Raw genomic sequence first — 20828 nt, forward strand, 5'->3', positions numbered from 1 at the left:
TCACATTTTGTTTTTGGAGGAACGTGATCGGCATAAGGACCTATACGAATATAACCCGTTAGACCTAACAAGTCTAGAATCATTAAACATAATCATTTTTTCATCACATATCACGCATCATCATACATTTTCCATTATCATAGAAACACATGTATATATTTTTTTTTTTGAAAACAGGTTTATTAACTCAACATAGCCTACATGCCATAACAAGTTTTATACCTTAGAGATAAAAGACTTCTAGTAGCATAGCAACTCAAGCTATAGAGGAAGATAATAGTACAAATACAAAAAGATTCCACTACTTTAAACAGACATTGGTGGCTTTACCTCAACAATGAGTTCTCTATATAACAAGGACTAATATTTCCAACTATAAAAACTTCTAAGATTACACTATAACCACTACCCAAACATTCTAAAACACACCGTTATGGAATTTACTAATCAACGTGCCCGTAAGCATCCACATAAGTAAATATTTTATAATCAAATGTGGGTCTATACACCTATACATATAACATTCATTTGCACACTTGTGGTGCTCATATTCTCTCAAGCCATCATGACCAATTCCCATATATGTGCATATAACATTTATAGCAAGTATAATGCAATAATATGGCTACATCATCACAACAATATCCAACAACATTATAACAATAAATAATAAAGATAAACTCATCAGTAGAACATGACCCAACTCTCTAGGCTTTAAGTGGCTGCTATATCACCTACCAAAAAAGAATGAATCTCATCTCTATGACAAGGTAGAAAGCTAATCACTAATCTAAAATGAAAAAAGAGAAATTAACATGTGTGTTACAAAGATTCTATGACAAAATACGAGAAGGGTGTAAGCTAAGGGGAAAAGTTTTGCACAAATTACATCGTTAATGTAAATATGAATATCGAGACAAACATACTTCATTTTCAAATTTCTCATAAAATAAAGTTGTTATAAATCAGTCTCATTTTGATGGTGAAATAAGTAATTCGTAGACATATAGTACTTTAAATAGTTAAACATTTATGTAAAACCTTTTAGGAAAAATAAAGAAGTTGTGCCTTACCTTTGGTATTGGAACCTCTCTAAGAGAAATGATTCTTAATCATATAAACTCAAGGTATGGGTAATTTACTCCAATCTTTCCGTAAATCATATGAGCTACTCATATACTCGAGATTTTCCAATAAGATTCAATCATATAACATTTAGAGATCAGTTTTCAATCCATATAACTCAAGTAATCATTTTTCAGTCCGTAAAACTCAAGTGAACAATTTTCAGTCCATAAAACTCAACCAATGCATTAGGACTTGTTTTATCTATTGATCTATCTTGGCTATCTTATAGTTTAGAGTTTAATCTTCAACTTATTCAAACATGTCAAGCATAAGCAATAATCACAAGAAGCATCACAACAACAAGAGTAATATCCAATAATCATGTATGCAAGGAGGATGCCTACCTCGGCTACCACATTTGGACCTTTATGAGTGGTACATCGGCCTCACTTATGTTGAGCACTGCCACCACGCAGTTGAAGTTTGCCTTATAATAGGTGGAGATAGCTTTACACATCTTATTGAGCATTGGCACCACATGTGGAATATTACCTCACACCATGTGGAAATGCTATCATTCATCATACTACATCCAACCACCAAGTGTGGAATGTTACCTCACATTGTGTGGAAGCACTAGGAAATATTCTCAAACAAAGTTGTTTCTCATATCTTAATTTATTATCAATACATATTCAACTTAAGTAGACTCATGCTACACTTCTAAATTTTCTTATATGGTATGTGGAATCATGTCACAAATTATCCCATAGAATCATGTCTCATAAGCTCAAGTTAATTTTTTTCATATAAAACATATCATAAGATTAAGAGTGGGAACGTCTACCTTCACACAAGCATTCATTTTTTTTTTCTATAACAACAATTTAGATACTAATTTACCATGAATTATGTTCGACTAAAATACTCAATCATCATACTTAATATCAAGAATGAAGGTGGGAAACTTACGTCCATTTATCATCCATAATTCATACATATTTCTAATTCATCATTGTAAACCATTTTCTTTAATTAATTTCTTTAATCTTCATTTCAAGGGTCATGATGACTTGATCTTAAACTTCATACATTGTTTCAAGGGTTTTGCGACTTGATCTTGAACTTAATATTTTGATTCAAGTGTTTACAACTTGATTTTGAACTTCGTATTTTGATTCCAGTGTATATGACTTGATTTTGAACTTCGTATTTTGATTCAAGGGTTTGCAACTTGATCTTGAACGAATGACTTGGAGATTTCGTTTAAAGGGTCTTATGATGACTTGATCTTGAATGAACAATTTGGAAACTTTGTTTCATGGGTTTGATGATGACTTGATCTTGAGCGAACAATTTAGAGGCTTTGTTTCAAGGGTCTAATAATGACTTGGTTTTGAATGAATGATATGGAAACTTTGCTTTAAGGGTCTGATGATGACTTGGTCTTGAACAAACAAATGGAGACCTCGTTTCAAGGGTCTAATGATGACTTGGTCTTGAATGAACGACACAATGACTTAGCTTTGACTTATAGGTTGGATATCTAGAGAGGCGATTTGATCTTCAGAGTATTCCTTCTTGGATTTATTGAATTGTAGAGGCCTTGATCTTCATAACCTTTCTTCTTATATTTGTGGAACTCTGGAGGTTTTGATTTTCAAAATCTTCCTCTTTCTCCTTTGTTCTCCTTTCTCCATTGTTCATCGAATGGTTTAGAGGAGCATTGTATTTATAGTGCTAGATGATGAGAAATTTTATGATGATTTAGTTTGTTTGAATTATTTCTAAATTATTTTAATTTGATTTGAGCTTTTTGATTTATTATTGTATATCTAGGTTTAGATGTAGATTTACTAGATAAGATTAGGATTTAGATTTAATTTGAAACTTATCTCTTCAAATTAAATCTCTTATCTTACGATATTTTATCACTATCTTGTAACCTTATTTTATCTAACCAAAGGGAGCCATCGACCTTTAAATAGACCTGTTCTCAAAAAATAACAATGCATTCCATTTCTTCAAATAACTTTCTCTTTCCTTCCTTTTTTTATCTTTCGCTCTTGTAAGTTTTGAAGTTTACTTAAGTTCTATTTTGTAAGTTTAAATTCGCTCAAGATTGGGTTCAAATACTTTTAGATTCAAATTTTGGAATTATTTTCCTTTTTTTTTCCTTTTTTTCTCCTTTAAAAGTATACTAAACCCTTTATTTTTATTCTTTTATTTTCCTATTTTTCTCTTTTTTTTCTTTTTTCTTTTTTTCTCTCCTTTGTAAGTATACTAAACCCTTTTATTCCTTTTTTAAAGATTTAGTCATTTTATTATTTTCCTTTTTTTCTTTTTTTCCCTCTTTTTCTTCTCCTTTATAAGTATACTAAATCCTTTTATATTTTTTCCTTCATTTTCCTTTATTTTCTCTTTTTATTTTTTCCTTTTTTTTCTCTTTTTTTCCCTTCTTTTTCCTTTTTATTTATTTCCTTTTTTTCTCTTTTATAAGTATACTAAACCCTTTTATTCATTTATTCTTTTTTCTGTAGATGTAGTCATTTTTTCCTTTCTTTTTATTTTTCATTTTTTCTCCTTTATAAGTATACTAAACCCTTTTATTTTCTTTTTTTTCTCCTTTTATTTTTTTTATTTTTTTTCCTTTTCCTTCTTTTTTCTTTCTCCTCCTTTATAAGTATAACAATTTTTTTTTATTTTTTCCTTTATTTTCCTTTATTTCTCTTATTTTCCTTCTTTTTTCTTTTTCTTTTTTTTTTTACCTTTATTTGCCCTTCATAAGTATACTAAACCCATTTATTTTTTTATTTTATACTAAACCCTTTTATTCATTTATTCTTTTTTTTGGATTTAGTAATTTTTTTCCTTTTTAGTTTCTCTTTTTTCCTTATTTTTTATTTTTCTTTTTTTTCTCCTTTACAAGTATACTAAACCCTTTTATTTTCCCTTTTTCTCCTTTTATTTTTTTATTTTTTCCTTGTTTCCTTCTTTTTTTCTTTCTTTTTTATTTTTCCTTCTTTTTTCTTTTCCCTCCATTATAAGTATACTAAACCCTTTTATTTTTTTCCTTCTATTTTTCTTTTTTCCTCTTTCTTTCTTCTTTTTCCTATTGTTTTCTCCTTTATAAGTATATTAAACCCTTTTATTCTTATTCCCCTTTTTCTCAAATTTAGTAATTTTTTATTATTTTCTTTTTTTTCTTCATTTTTTCCTTTTTTTCTTCATTTTTTCCTTTTTTTCCATGCTTTATAAGTATACTAAACCCTTTTATTCTTTTTTATTTTATATTTTTTCTGTTTTTTGGATTTAGTCATTTTTATTTTTTCCTTTTTTTTTCCTTTTTTTTTCTTCCTTTTCTCCTTTTATTTTTTCCCTTCTTTTTTCTCTATTTTTTCCTTCTTTTTTCTTTTTCATTTTTCCTCCTTTATAAGTATACTATACCCTTTTATTTTTTTTCTTTTATTTTCCTTTTTTCTCTTTTTCCTTCTTTTTTAACTTTTTTCTTTTTTCTCTTTGTTTTTCCTTTATAATATACTAAACACTTTTATTCTTTTTTTCGGATTTGGTCATGTTTATTTTTTTACTTTTTCTTTCTCCTTGATAAGTATACTAAACCTTTTTATTTTTTTCATTTTTTTCTTTTTTTCCCTCATATGTATACTAAACCCTTTTATTCATTTCTTTTATCTTTTTTTTTTCAAAGTTAGTCATCGATAAATTTGATAGCATGAAATCACGTCAAAAACAACTTACAATACCTAATGTGAAAATCTAATATTAATTTTTCTTTGTACTTTATGTCTATTAGTGATGCTTAATCTAAAAATCTAATGTTAATTTTTATTTTTACTTTATGTTAATATATATTGGCAAATTTGAAAACTTATACTTAAATTGTTAATGACATTTTATGTTATAAAATAATTTTATTTCAAAAATGATTAATTTTTTTGGATAAAATACCCTTGCCTCTTAAATTTTAATAAAATTACATAAAGATTCATTAGTTATCAAAATGAACGTTTTGCCCTCAAAAAATTTTTTCGTTAAATACTTAGATCTAGTCGTTAATCAATCATTAATTTTCATCAATTTAATTAATTTTTAAAACTACTATTATATAATTTTATATTTTTATTAATTAAAAAAAAACCTCCCTAGATGGGGAATCTCGCTCAGGCTCCCTATGGGGGCACCGGTGCTCCTCTGGGAAGCCCGATTGGGACTCCCTTGGGAGCACTAGATTTATTGCCTTCCTCCCTTGGGGGCACCGATCTGGTGCTCCCCTCCCCCTCCCAGCTAGTGCTCCCCTTTCTTGACCCTTTTATTTTTAATTTTTTTTTAAAAATATAATTATAAGTTTTTAAATTAATAAAGAAAGAAAAAGTATTTTAGTTTTTTTAAATTATATTAACGATATTTTTATTTTTGAACAGAATACCTATTTCAAAAACTAATAAATTTACTTGTAATTTCGACTAAAATTTAAGAATAAGGGTGTTTTACTTTTTATTTTTTATTTTAAATCAAATTATTGACCTAATTCATAACTTTCTTTGATTATGCTTTAGTCATCTCCCATGCAAAATCTTAAATACATCACCAAAAGAAAGATTCCGGTAGCTTGAATAGAAAGCTAATATTTTTTGTCTAGTAGTTTTCAGTAGCTATGAGGGTTGATCAATTCTGCAGAATTACCAATTACTTCTTGAGGAAGTTAAAAGGACATGATAGTATTTCTCGTCAAAGATCAGAACCCTGTTTTCAAAGCTTTCTTAATAAAGATAAAGTCGACACACCACTTTCGCGTCAGAAGGTCCCTTTCTTGAAGACAAAAACGGACATTATTGGCTGAATCTTGCGAGGTTCCTTCGGATGCAATCCATGGAAAGAGGATATAAGGCACGTTGCTTTGCAACCATTTTGCAATTGCTAGCTTAATAATCAAAGCAGTGTATTCATGTCTGCACTTAATACCACATCGACCCCAACAATGAGACCACGCTTCAGGCTAAAGGTATAATCTTTGTAGGTCCAATATTCTTTTCATGGTCATGCAAATTTCTTCTTCTTCTTCTTCGTCTTCTTCTTCTTTTTTTTGTTGAAAATTGTCGAAACTTTCATTCTTTTGATGAAGGAATTACAGAATATGCCATAGGCAGTCTCTAGCCAATAATGTATGATCTAGTACCCTGTCAAAATTGTCAAAACTGGTCAGCCCCCTTAGTACCCAGTCCACTCCCGTCTCAGTAAGAGTTTGTGTTAACTTAGGTGGCTAATTAACAGTACTCATATGCTTGGAATTGATTTTTATACTGGTTACTTGAAATGCTTTAGATATCTTTTTATTTTATATATTTCTTCAGAGAATATTTTTATTTGAGAGAATGAGGTATATTTGTCACTTATATATCTTCTCTTGCTTTAGTGTATTTGTGTCTCATCTTAAATTATTCAATTTTTTACATTTTGAGTCTTGCTTCACTCCCTCTTATTCGAACAAGTTAATTATTTACCAATTAGTGGTGAATTTTACAGGCAAACCCAAGTATAGAAAGGATGTTCCAAATGAAAATTGATTAAACATCAGTGTGCATAAGATTCAATGAATAAGACACTCAATAAAGAATCAATCAAAATGATAAAATTCCCAACATTTGAAACTCTACTTAGAAACCAATTTTAAGAGACATTTAACCGAGTGACTAATTGTTTTAAAATTTTAAATATATAGGAAATGACCCATTTTATATTTAGGTAGAAACGGCTTAATAGAAGCCTAAAGCTAAATATTCAAATAAGATTTTTTATTTGAAATTAAGAAAAAAAATTTATTAAAATTTTATTCCTTTAACCTTTTGAAATGTAAAATTTTTAATTAAATTTTATAATCTTAATTTAGGAAGTGAGGGAATATATATATATATTTTTATTAATTATTTTAGTTTTTATATATTTTTAATGTGATTAACTATATTATTATGAGGTTTATGAAAAATTGGCACTTAAAGCAAGAGTTTTGGTAACTTTATAGCATAGTGGGCCCTATATTTAAGGTGCTGTCATGGCGGGCCGACAAGGGCTAGATCCCACGCTCCCTATCTGGCAGAAGAAGAAAGTTCAAAGAAAAAAGAAGGAAATATATATATATATATATATATATATATATATATATATATATATTGAAATGAGAGTAGTGAAGCTTGGTGAGAATAAACAAAACTATGAAACCTGATAGAACTTTGATTAATAGTTTGGGAAAGTCCAGCAGCTATTTTACAATTTACATTCCGCTTTTATCAGTTAAAATTTCATATGAGCTTTGATAAGAAACTTTGAACAATATGTAAACAACATCAACTGTTAATTAAGAATAAACAAGCAAGAAGCCCTTATTCGTTGCCTTGTTTCTAACTTATATGGACAGAGAAAGATTGCAATGAAAGGTGTGACGACCAGATTTAGAAGGATGAAGACAGATATGGAAGAGATAAGCAGAGAGCAGGAAAGCATTAAGGAAGGGCAAAGGCAAGTTCGAGCGAAATTCGAAGCAATACAAGGAGAATGTGAGAGGCTGAGGGAAGAAACTAACAACATAATCCAACAAAGTGCTATGACTCAAATTCGCCTTGGTATCATGTTCAACATCCTCAAGGCACGAGAAGAAGGCAATTTTGCTAGGGCTTCTAACCTAACTCAGCTGCTTCGGTCAGTTTAATCCTTGTTTAAGCCAAGATTACGTAATGTAATTTTTATTCTCCCTTCTTTGTAAGATAAATAATAGGAAAGGGATGATAGTCAGAAGCCGTTGTCGATCTATTTGGTTAGAAATCTTAAGTTTGGGGTCATGTAGTTATTGTCTTGTTAAAGCTTTAATTTGTTTATGTAAATTGAATACTTGTTTTGAATCCTTTATATATATATATATATATATTTCAAAATTTGCTTTAGTTTGTCATGTAGAATCTAATTCCTCGAGGATGTAAAAATATTGAAATATGTAAAATTGAAGTAAATTAAAAAAAACTACAACTATGCAGTATATAACTGACATCTCTTTAGTTGGATTAAGTATACTTTAAAATATTTATATCAAAATTATAAATAATTATAAAAAAATCAGAACAAAATTGGATAATCTCATTCATAAATATGCTTTCTACAAAATTGTATTTCTAGATAATAGAGGTAAATATAATTTCACTTTAGATAACAAAACTAACATATATAATTTCGCAAAGATTATCAATTTTAGTGGTCTTTTGTAGTATACTTTTGCCACAGTTAATCCCTGTGACATAGGTCAAAATCAAAACAAACCCTAGCATGGGTTAGAAGCAACCAATAGCTACACAAAATATATATAACAAAAATCACTATCCTATAACTGGTGACATGGTTTGAAACTTATTCCTAATCACAAAATACATGTCAACATCGTCAATATTTAACCCCATTGGTAAGGGCAAAACATAACTAGGTTTGGAGAAATAAAATGTATTTTTAGATTACTCCAAATGTTTAAAGCATTAGTTATCTACTTGTCACAAACTAGATATCATACAACCTCAATTTCATATATTAAATTCAAAATGTCTTATGCAATAACTCAGTCTCAAAAATAAATCTGCAGTTACAGAGCAAAATCACATTCGAAACTCAAAAGAAAGAAATCATCTATTTATCAAATCATATTCCAAAATCAGAACAAATAGATGATTTATATTTATCTATACGTGCCTGCTCAACTTAATTTAATTAATCTATATTCAAATTGAGGTTAATTTTTAAGGTGTGAAAACATTGAAGAAATATCAAGTCAATTGATTCGTTGAAATCAAAAACCAAATAGTAAAGCATTGAAATCCTCTAAAAACCTATTTATCCAAAATACTTAAAATTAGAAATCGATACTACTAAATTATCAAAACAACTCAAGACTACCCATTGGTCATTTTAAGGTATTTAGGTGTAGCAACTTCTTTTGCTAACCAAAATTAATTTTGATATATTTTTCAAAATTAAAATGATTTTCTTTAATAGTATACAAAAACATGAAAAGATTCAAAAATTATAAAATTATAGGTTAAAATACAAAATCAATAAGAAATATGACTGTAGACACCAAATTTAAAATCATATAATAACTAAAATAATAAATAAAAAAAGATTGACACAATAAATGAAAACAGATAGGAGGCATAGAAATGAAAAAATAAAAACAAACGAATGGAAACAAAGAAAAAGATGTGGAAACAGGAATAAGAAAGTAGAAAATTAAAATCAAAATCAAAAACCGAAAATGAAGATAAAAAAAGAAAGAAGGAAAAAAGAATAGAAAGTAATGAAAGATTACAGAAGAATCTAGAAACCAAAAAACAGAAAATCAAAAACAATAAATGAAAATGAAAATGATATGAAGAAATCAACCAAAAATGAAAAACGAGAATAGAGGGGTTTTGGCAGTAGGTTTTAGGGATTGAGGTTTCCTTTTAGGGTTTCCAAGGGTGTTATATATAACTTACTGATAAATATATACAGAAATTAAAATATTTTATATATTGAGAAATGTAATCCATCCCTGTATTTTTTTAAATCTATTATAAAGGTTTCCTGATTTGATTGAAAATTTTCTAAACTATAATTAATCACAACATTGTCAATTTAAGAATACTCTTAAAAAGAAAGTAAGATATAATAGAATTGGAAATTTATGTAATTGATCTCAATTTGTTCTTAATAAGAGCATAATATATAACAATCTCATTTCTATTTGGACAATTTCATAATTATAGCAAGATAGCTATCAAGAGAAAATGTACATATATTGCCAACAGCAAAAGCTACATGTCCTATACCAAAAAAACAAAATCTTATTTAGTTATTTTCAATATTGTATTATGAACCTTCATGGTGTGCGTGAGATCTCTGTTCAGACTGCATAAAAAAAGAAATAAATCATAAGTTCAAATTATCATTCTCTTCACTTAAAAAAGAATACCAAGTAAAAACGAAATTACCTTATGTTTAATCAGAAATAAACAACATTTGAATAATTATATGAGTTGGAAATAAATAGAAGGTATCTGAAAAATATAATAATTGAACAAAGCAATTTAAAAAGGCCAAAAAGGAAAAAACAAAAAAATTAACCCAATTATTCAGATGTCACAAAAGGATTTTTCTTTTAATCTTTTGATAGTCAAAAAGTGTACATAAACATAATATCAATAGACATGATGGCAATAGAAGATCAAATTGAGCCCAAAAAAAAAAAATAGAAATCAAAACAATGAGAATTAAAAAAACATGACAAAAGCCATCACCGAAACTACACAGCAAATGAGTGCACAAAGTAAATCAAATTACTATAAAATGGAAGTCAAGAGCAGAGATTGAAAAACAAAAATAAACTCATTTGTATGAAGAATAAATTGGTTATGGGAAGGCTCAGGATTAGATTCTTACCTGTGGAGAAGCGTCAACCTCAAAAGGCCAAGTATATATGCCTAGTTGTTCTCTTCTTATCAAGGTCCAATCGTACATTCTTCATTCTTATACAATGAAGAATTGTTTCATAACTTCATTAAGAATTGTTTCATCAATTATTATTGCAATGACCGCCAAGCAAGTACAGTGAGTTAGGTTCATATTTCATACCTTTCTTGTTTGGTTTTCTATATGAAAAGGGATTCTAGTGGAGATCTCCCAATCATTTTCTTTTTTGTAATTGTGCTCTTACACTACTACATTTTGAACTCTATTTCAATTAACTATTTTTCTAAGAATTAACTAATCAAACTAATATAATTTCACTGAACAGTAAAAAATATCCATTGCTCCTCTCTAGAACTCATTCATAAAAGGTTTCTTAAATACAGGTATGTTTAAGTAGTCATTGTCAAAATAATAACATTCTAAGTTGATACCCCAGCAATGCATATTAATAAAATATGAACAACATAAATTAGAAATATTGTTTCAAAGTTGATTTTGTAGAATGTGATGATGACCAAATAGCAATAAAATAACTGTAATGGAAAGGAAATTTTTAACAAGTTCTAGAACATCATATATCAACCAATGCTAAGACATAATAGCCATATGATTTTCACTATAAAGTGTTCATTAGCAAATAGCAATAAAACAACTGTAATGGAAAGGAAATTTTTAGGAAGTTCTAGATAAACATGTATCAAGTAATGGTAAGACATAATAGCCATATGATTTTCGTCATAGAATGCTCATCAATATCAGCTTAAAAAGAATGTAGAATTTACCTCTCTATCTAAAGCCACAAATATCAACTAATGCTAAGGCATCATAACCAAATGATTTGCACAATTTCAAAATTAGATTAAAAAGGTTATGAAACTTGCTTCTTTATATACATTCAAACCCTTTGAGCTTTTCATAATCTCGTCTTGTTGTTATAAATAAAAGTAAATTAAATATTATTATTGGGTATCAAAAAACAATCACTACAATCAAACAAATCAATTCAATCATATACTAAAACATAAATGCAATAATAAAAAGAAAAAGAAGTCAGGGAAGAATGAAGTTCATTAGTTATCTAAATATAAAAGAAGTCAGGGAAGAATGAAGTTCATGCTTTTGATGAATTGACCATTCCAAACCTCAATTAAGACTTTGTTTTATAATACCCATGTAATAAAACTCATAAAAACATTGTGAAACAAGATCAATTAGAGCAAATTTTCGGGTTTCACACCCATTTATGACCCATATTTAATTTTTCTCAATATTTTGTCCTATATACCTGATTTTTAGGCAATAAAAAGTTATCATTCATCTCAATAACATGTAACAAGTGATCTATAGAGATAAAATCGAACTTAAACACAAAAAATTTAAGGATTTTAATCAAATCAATAATTCGGTTTCAATTCCAAACCTGAAACTTTAAACTTTAATTTCTCCCTGTAATAAGAAGAACAAAACCCTAATAACCAAAAATTAAATTTCTGAACCCATAAAAATCTTGGCTTAAACATGGTAAATTTGTGCAAAAGCACATAATATAAAGTTTAATTGACTTTTATATTCAAACTATGACAAACTCTTATATGAATTGTTAGACTTTATGTATAAATAATTTATATTAATTCAAGATGTACCATAGCAGGAATTTATAATACAAAAGCGTACATAATTTTTCATCCATAGTTTAATAGTAAAAATAATATTAACCAAATTAACTATTGATACTTAGTGCACTAAGACTTTCCTCTCATTTTCTTTATAACTTTCCATTAGGTGGGATCTTTATGCTGTTGTAGATAGGAGAGGGATCTAGCCTTTCCTTTATATAGTGAATTCTTAATCCCACCTATCATAGGATTGAGGATTTCCTAGACAAGCCTGTAGTTTCAAATCCACAAATAACATTGGAGTCTATCTCACTTTATTAAATCATATTATGAACTATAATATTATCTTTTTAACAACACTAAAGTTATTTAGTCTGATTTTAATAAAATACAAAAATAAATGATGTAAGTCCACGTTTTGATTTGTAAGAGAATCTAACATAAACCTCTCCATGGGTTAGGTTTTGGATAAGATTTTCCACACTTAGACCGATCCTTGAGATTATTTTCTCATTAAAATACTTAATTTTTATGTAATTTTAATTTTAAAATATATTTATAATATAAAAATATTTTTCAACTATTTTAATAATAAATAAATTTAAAGAGATGAGACGACCCCAATCTTAAATGTTTGACATAATAACCGAACCCAGCCCAATCAATAGACACCTCTAATATATCTAGCAATTGTACTTTTTGAAAAGCTGACCAATCCTCACGTGGATCTCTAATCTCTTCCTATCTTGTTGCGATTGGCTAAATGAGTCATCTCTGAGTCGGCAAAGACTGCCGGTCCCGTAATTAGACTTTTGGGTACAATTTAGTAAAAGAGGCCCAACAGAGATGACTCAGTGACAACTCATTCGCTTATAACTTGAGGATCTTCCTTTTCACTATAAGGCTCATCCACAAATATCCTCCAATGTTTAAGTTTTTGGTACATAAAAATTTTAGGTGATATAATTGGCTAGAAGTAGTTCTCTCAACTCTTGAATTTCCATGCAGGCGTTTCGAGTAGAAGTGAGTATTCGGTTAAAATGGTTAATTTGATCAAAGAATATCATTAAACAATTTAACCAAATGTTACTACCTATTACATTATTATTTATAAATTTCTCAATATAATAATATAGTATATTGTTAATATATAATTTTGGACAAATTAGTGTATATATATATATTATAATTGAGAAAGGGAAGATTTGAACTTTACTTTTAAGTAGGAATAATGCACTAACTAATAAGCTAAATGTTCGAGTGCGATAAATTACTGTATATTAATAAATATATTATATAATATACTTGTTATGCTATATATTGACTAATTAGTGTATAAACAAGTACACTATATATAGTTAATTTATACTTATATAGTGTATAAGTATACTAAGAAGTCATAAATATATATACTATATAATAGTATATTGTTATATGTAATAGTAAATTGTTATTGACTAATTAGTATATTAATAAGTATACTTTATAATATATATAATGTATTGTTATATTTTATATTATAGTGAGTTATTAATATGGCTTATATTACTATAGTACACTAATATTAATAATTTAGTATAACTTACGATGTTAATATAAGTTATACTATATTTCTATTGTTTATTAATAATTTATAAAAAAAATAAGTTACCATAGTCTATAGTCTATAAAGTATAGACTATTTATTATATATTGATAAATATACTATATATAGTATAATATATTAATAACTTAATACAAAAATAAGTTAATATAATAAGTTATATTAATAACTTAAGCTTAGGTAGAGTTTTCATTATATTTTGATGATTAAATCTAAATCATTTATTCATATATAAGTATAGAAAAAAATGTGTGAGTTAATATATGTAAGAAAATCCCTCTTGATGATTAAATCTAGTCCTTCAATCATATATACGTCTTAAAAATCTGTGTGAGTGCATACATGTAATTTTAACCGATTTAGAATTTGTTGATTAATTTGTTTTTGACTGAATTTTCTCAGCCTTAATCCAGCAATGTGAACATGAAACTTCTAAGAGCATGTCTTGAATATTGTGATTGGAATTATATGTAATGACAATCTTTAATTTTTTTTTTAAATGGAAAAAAAGAATTTGAATTCTGTTTTTTAGGTAAGCGAATCATACAACAATTAATGAGTCAAATATTTATGTACATCACAATTTTTAAATTTGATTACAAAACTAATACAAAACATGATAAAAAATACCGATTGTAATAAGGTCTTAAATTGTTCCATGGAAGATTCCGTTTGATAGGTAAACCAAATGACTCTGCAAGAAAACCAGCGGCCACGAATTTTTAGCTGTTAAGATGCAAACCAAATCACAGCACAAACATTATTGATGCAATTTGATGCAAACCAAAATTAATTGTTTTACGCCACCAAGCACGACTTTGATGCAATTTCTATATGCAGCTGTACAATTACATGCATTGCATGTAGACATAGCTAGCCTTTTTTGACGCCATCGTCAATAAAAGTTAAAGAGCATTAAAGCAGGAACGTTATCGCGCGATTATGTTCATTTGCTTGCGGAAAACTTGCGCAAAGTAAAGAAACTCGGCAGGGCAGCTGAGTGGACAAGGAAACTGTTAATACTATATATGCTGGCTCTGCTTCATTGTTTTTGCCGCTACCTTGGAACGAGATGAAGTTGAGGATTTTCTCAATGCGTCGTCGTGTTGCCAGGATGGTGCTTAGGAAGGGTCGCTTCAATATACAATATAAGCATAAGGTATGTAAGATAAAATGCTCATTTTTGTATACCTGTTGGTTGAGACTCGCATGTTAAAGTTTAACGAAGCTTGTAATTGTTCAATGACTAGAAGAAAAATGGGACAAATGATTTGAAAGGCAAATACAGACGTTTAAAGGCAGATATCGAAGAGATTGGCAAGGAGCAAAAAAGCATCAAAGAAGGACAATCACAGGTTCGAGAGAAATTCAAGGCAATTGAAATGGAATGTCAAGTGCTAAAGAAAGAAACTGAACTCATCACCCAGCGAAGTGCGCTTACACATCTTCGTCTGGCTCTCCTGTTTCATATACTCAAGGCACGAGAAGAAGGCGATTTCGCTAAGGCCGCTCAACTCACTCAGTGGCTACGGTTGGTTTTCTATCATGGTTTTGCTTCAAATATAATCAAAAATTAGAACAAAAGTTGACCAAAGTTTCCTCCATTTTCTTACAGTGAATTAATAGCCAGGGATAACATGCAATAGTCGGCGTGGAGGAACAGATGATTGCCTGTTGAAGGTTCCCACCACTTAGTCTTCAAGAGAACTATCACTGGATAATTTGAGACGTTTATTTGACATGGAAAGCGACCAATGGTGGAGTTATTTAAATTGGAAGCTGTTATATTTCATTAAGTAACCTTAACTTGAATACACGATTTACGTGTATTAGGAAAAAGTAGACCTGATAATTTTGAACACGATATAAAAAGATACGGATTAAACAGGTTTGGATTTATTCTTAACGTGTTTTGTATCTAATCGTTGTGTCTTAAACATGTCAGATACTAATAACATGTTTAATTAATTGTGTTAATCATTTTAAACGTGTTATCATGTTTAAACGTGTATACGTGACACGTTTATTAACTTGTTAAAAATTAATAGTCAAAGACTATTGTACCTTTACTTAAATAATTTTGGTTTGGGTGTTTGAAATTATTCATGGTTGATGATATGGTTAATAATATGTATTTAATTTTGGATGAAAATTATGAATGATTTTAGATATTATTAGTATTTTAAAGTTATATGTTAATGAGGGATTTTATCATATGGCATGATAATGAATTTTATGTATGTTAAATTTTATTATATTCGATATAATTATTATTTGGTTTTGTTATAATTGTTTTTACAATTATTGATTTTAAATTTAAATAATAAAATTATATTTAATTGTAAATATTTTTTATTTAATCATGTTATTAATAGTGTTGTGTTGTATATTGATATATTTAATAATGTTAATCGTGTCGTGTCGTATTATATGATTATTAAATGTATATGTATACGTGTACGTGTTTTAAATTTAATACACAAATATTATTTGTATCGTGATTGTATTTAACTTTAACATGTTTCGTGTCTAATAGTGTCTGACACATTTAAAGCACGAAAACATGAATTGTCAGGTACAAGAAAAAGATTGGAAAGAATGTATTAAATTTCAATGTCTAATTAGGTAATCGTAGTGTTTTTCTTCTAAATTTAAAACTATATATATAAAAATAAAATTAATATATTTTAAAGTATTTTTTAAAATTAATTAGAATAATAATATTATTATATAAAGCACGACAATTGATAATTAATATGATTATTTTGGATGCATAATAATTTGAAAAAATAGACTCTTATCCAATGAAGCAATCTTTTAATTGGTTGACAAAGGAGAGAGAAAAAGAGAATACGTCAAGGGCAATACTTCGTACATTTCATCAACCAGAGATACGAAGTGCTGCTACAAGGCTTTGTTCAGTTTGGCAGTACAAGCCTTATTACAACAGAATACAATCCAGAAAAGTATCTAAAAGGCAGATCGGAGCCTATCCCGAAATGCCCAGGACTGTCTCTTCCTTTTCAAAAACATTCGCAGACCAATCCGCTCAAAATAACTATGCAAAGAGACAACATTTGGTTCGAACAAATCAAATATCAGCAACAGCCAATTACGTGTCACTATGTGAATTTGATGATATCATAATCATATAACTAATTTATTAGTTAGATTATTTTATATATATCTCCTGATATAATTTAGAGATAATATTTAAATTGAATTAATAAAAATTAATTATTGATCATATAATTTAACTCTAAACAAATCAAGATAATTTAAAGATAATATTCATATTTTTGACCAATCAAAATTTAATTTTTGATCATTTAATTTATCTCTAATAATTATATTAATTTAAAAATAAAAATCTTATTAGATTATTTAATTTATCTCTAAATAAATTAAGAGCATTTCAGAGATTAAGAAGACCAAAAGATTTCTGAAGTCAAGATTAAGCGCCAGCGAAGTTCGTGATCAAGATCAAGCGCCAACAAAGTTCATGATCAAGTGCAAGCGAAGTTCGTGATTAAGGTATCAAGCGAAGTTCATGATTAAGATCAAGTCGTCCAGACCCTTAAAGTGAAGATATCAAGTGTTCGTGATTAAGATTAAGTCTGAAAACTCTTGAAGTGAAGATTAAGCGAAGTTTGTGATCAAGATTAAGTCCGAGTTCGTGACTCTTGAAGGCAAAGTAAAGAAATTAATCAAAGAGATTTCCAGAGATTATAACTTACATCATCAAATATTTATATTTATTTCATAATTTTCAAGTCAAGATATTTCGACTAGAAATTTGTGTACATACCCTATATGCTTCAAACAAAGCAAGTCAAGATTTTCTTTAAGGAGAATCTGGGTTAAGAAGACAAGGCCATAGCCTGAAAACATCCTTAACATGAAGGAAACACCTAAAGCATACATCGCTAACCCAGAACATGAAATATATTGCAATAAAATCACCCAAAAATAGACCTCCTTATATCAGCCAAAAACATACCAGCGAGAGGAACAAGACAACAAGCTGGGGCGTGGTTAGCCAATTTTTGTTGGGAGGTTAAAGACTAATAAGAATAAGGTTAAAAATTTTTAAAACTAATATGTTGAATTTAACCATTAATAATGAAACTATTCAAAATAGACAATAATTTTATATAATACGTAAATAAAAAAAATTAAGAAAAACTTATAATAGCATTTTAGAAAAGTGCTCAACCATGTTTCTTGCATTCAAATTCATCAATTATTAATTTTGTGCTGAAAAGGTTAGTAATGTTTTTCTCAATATAAACAATTAAATTATCAATAAGAAACTCATTATCTATTTTATTCTAGAGTCTTGTCTTTCTTAATATAAACAACTAAAAAATTAATGCAGTCAACATCTAATATTCTTATTTTATTTTTATTTAAATTTAAAATACCAAATATAAAATATAATACAAAAAAATATAAATAGTTAAATATTATATATAGCATTAACAATTCCCTTTTATATAATTAGGATTGTTTAAACATTAAATACTCAAGATAATCTCCTTTCAACTATATAAAAAATGTAGAGCAGATAAAAAAATATACTTAAGATAATTTCTTCTTATGTAATTAAGATTAATAAAAAAATGATATTTTAGTGAAATTGTAAGCAACAACCAGCAATGCAACCCTATAACTTATATTTGAGAGTTACATAATAATTTTTAAATTTTTAAAGAGTAAAATCATTGAAAATAAAATCCACGTAATACAAAAGAAGAACCTGACAAGTAGAAGATAGAACTCACATAACAAAAAAAAATGAAGAATATGATTGATGGTACATAGAAATTTGAAGAAGAAAATCTATAAAAAAAACTTAGAATATATGAGTAAATAGAATAGAATTGAAAAAAAAAATAGTAATAAACAATATAAATGAAAAAAATAAAAAAAATTTTAAAGGCTATTAAAAATATATATAATATATAGAAAATTTTAAAAATTTTGGCAGATCTAAAAATATAACAACCACCATTGCCCTAATGACACCCCATACCATGAGAAACCATCAAGTAAGAATCAAAACGTTTCAATCATCCTGTTGTGCAAGATGACATGAACCTTTTGGTTTTTGGGTAATACTATATGGTCGTGTAGATTCATTGTGTTTTTTGTTTTTTTGTACATGTACAAGGGAGTTTGAGAGCCTTTTAAGTTGAGCTAAGGGCAGTTATGTCGACCCCTTTATTTTGTATACGCAATAGGATTTTGTTTGCCTTTCTTAATTGTACAATTCTGTTTTGAAATGATAATTCTCATACTTTTCAAAAAAATAAAAAAAAAGATGTGAACAAATCAAACAACCTAATTATCATAAGGCAAGTCCTAGTCTCATAACATTTTTCCCCATCTTTCAAATGCCTCTTACGTGTTTTCTAGCCTCGAGAAATTCCTCCATAATCCACTCTCGATTCCCCTCTAAAGAAACCACAACAATGAAATGAAACACCTTATATTGGCCTACACCTTGTTTTTCACCCAATTCACAATGGAATCATCATTAAAGATTTCCAATTCATAGAAGCAGAGATCAAAACCAAATAACATAATGATCATAATGCTCTAGCCAGTATTTCGGGCAAGGCCACAAGTCAACACAAACAAAATGACAACTTATCAAAATTAGTCAGCAAATCATACTGAAATATATAGATGTTATTTAAAAAAGGTTGAACTCCTGACTACAATTGAAGAACAGAGTATCAGAAGACTTATTCATCCATTAAGTCACAGAGGAAAAGGAACACTTGTAATTTTTTTATAGGATTAGAGTATAGTTTTACTATTTTACTATTTTACTAATTACTTTTACCATGCTTAAGTAATTAGTTAAAAGTTAATTGTTAGTTGTCTTCAATGTTAGTTCATTGCTTGTATAAATACCCCTTGTATTAACTAATTCAGTAATGCAAAAATCATTTTTTCTCTCATCAATTGTCTCTTAAGTTTTCTTTTCATTCCTCTGCTGGTTTTATCATTCCTTTACTAGTTTTATCATGGTATCAGAGCGATTAAGTTAGAGATTTTGAAACTCTCATTACCTCGAAACTCTTGTTACTTGTTTTTTATTGTTAGTAGTTTTAGCATCATTCTTGGTGAAATTGGTTGTTGAATCTTGCTGCTTATCCTTGTAACTTCTAAGTTCTTGATGGAAGAGTGTACAGTAGCTAAGTCTGTTGTTTCTCCAGTTCAATATCCACTGTCGCCTTATTTTTTACATCATTCTGTTCATCTCGAATCAGTTGTAATTACTCATAAGCTTAGCATAACCAATTATGTTCCATAGAGTAAATCTTTTCTTTTGGCAATTTCAATTGGGAACAAGTTAGGGTTCTTGAATGGAACTATTGCTAAATTAGCTATCACAGATTCATTGTTTGATTCATGGACAAGGTGCAATAATTTGATTGTAGCCTGATTATTAGAGTCAATAACCCTTCCTATAGCTTCAATTGTATTTTACATGGACTCTGCTGCAGAAATTTGAAACACTTTGAGACAAAATTTCTCACAGCCTGATGACATAAGTGTATGTAATATACAATTTACTTTGGGAAACATATCTTAAAGAACAAGGTCTGTGGATGCTTATTTCATCAAAATAAATGGGATTTGGGAAGAAACAAGGAATTATAGACCACTGCCACCACATGAGTGTGGTAAATGCAATCCTAATTGCTTTAAAGAGTATTCAAATCAATACTAAAAGGATATGGTTTTTAGATTCTTAAATGGTTTAAATGATTCCTACTCTGCTATAAGGTCACAAATAATTTCGCTAGATCCTATTCCTACTTTGGATAAGATATATAGTATGGTGTTGAGGGAAGAAGCACAAAGAAACTTGCTATACAAGGTCAACTAGTGTTAGATTTTTCTGTTATGGCAGTTGTAACAGATGACAAGAAGAAATTCAAGAAAGATGTCATTTGCTCTCATTGCAATAAGAAAGGCCATTCAAAAGAAAAATGTTACAAGTTGATAAGCTTTCTTAAGGA

The 20828-nt window shown here is 28.2% G+C and overlaps 1 protein-coding gene across 1 annotated transcript; it reads left to right on the forward strand.

Moving 5' to 3' along the window:
* The first annotated feature begins 14713 nt into the window (after positions 1–14713).
* On the forward strand, positions 14714–15958 carry LOC110427576 (uncharacterized). Its single transcript, XM_021443133.2, has 3 exons — positions 14714–14950; positions 15042–15322; positions 15407–15958. Exons 1-3 carry the CDS (start codon positions 14864–14866, stop codon positions 15435–15437), a joined length of 399 nt encoding a protein of 132 aa, XP_021298808.1. The 5' UTR covers positions 14714–14863; the 3' UTR covers positions 15438–15958.
* Positions 15959–20828: the final 4870 nt, after the last annotated feature.

Source organism: Theobroma umbraticum, unplaced genomic scaffold (assembly GCF_002168275.2).
Source record: "Theobroma umbraticum cultivar Fairchild unplaced genomic scaffold, ASM216827v3 scaffold_106.0, whole genome shotgun sequence".
In the NCBI taxonomy this organism is placed as follows: domain Eukaryota; kingdom Viridiplantae; phylum Streptophyta; class Magnoliopsida; order Malvales; family Malvaceae; genus Theobroma; species Theobroma umbraticum.

Bases quoted from the DNA above. Each gene is read 5' to 3' on its own strand.
- LOC110427576 (XM_021443133.2), top strand. From the start codon at position 14,864: ATGAAGTTGAGGATTTTCTCAATGCGTCGTCGTGTTGCCAGGATGGTG. The intron at 14,951-15,041 runs GTATGTAAGATA...TTCAATGACTAG, and splicing joins ATATACAATATAAGCATAAG to AAGAAAAATGGGACAAATGA. The intron at 15,323-15,406 runs GTTGGTTTTCTA...ATTTTCTTACAG, and splicing joins CAACTCACTCAGTGGCTACG to TGAATTAATAGCCAGGGATA.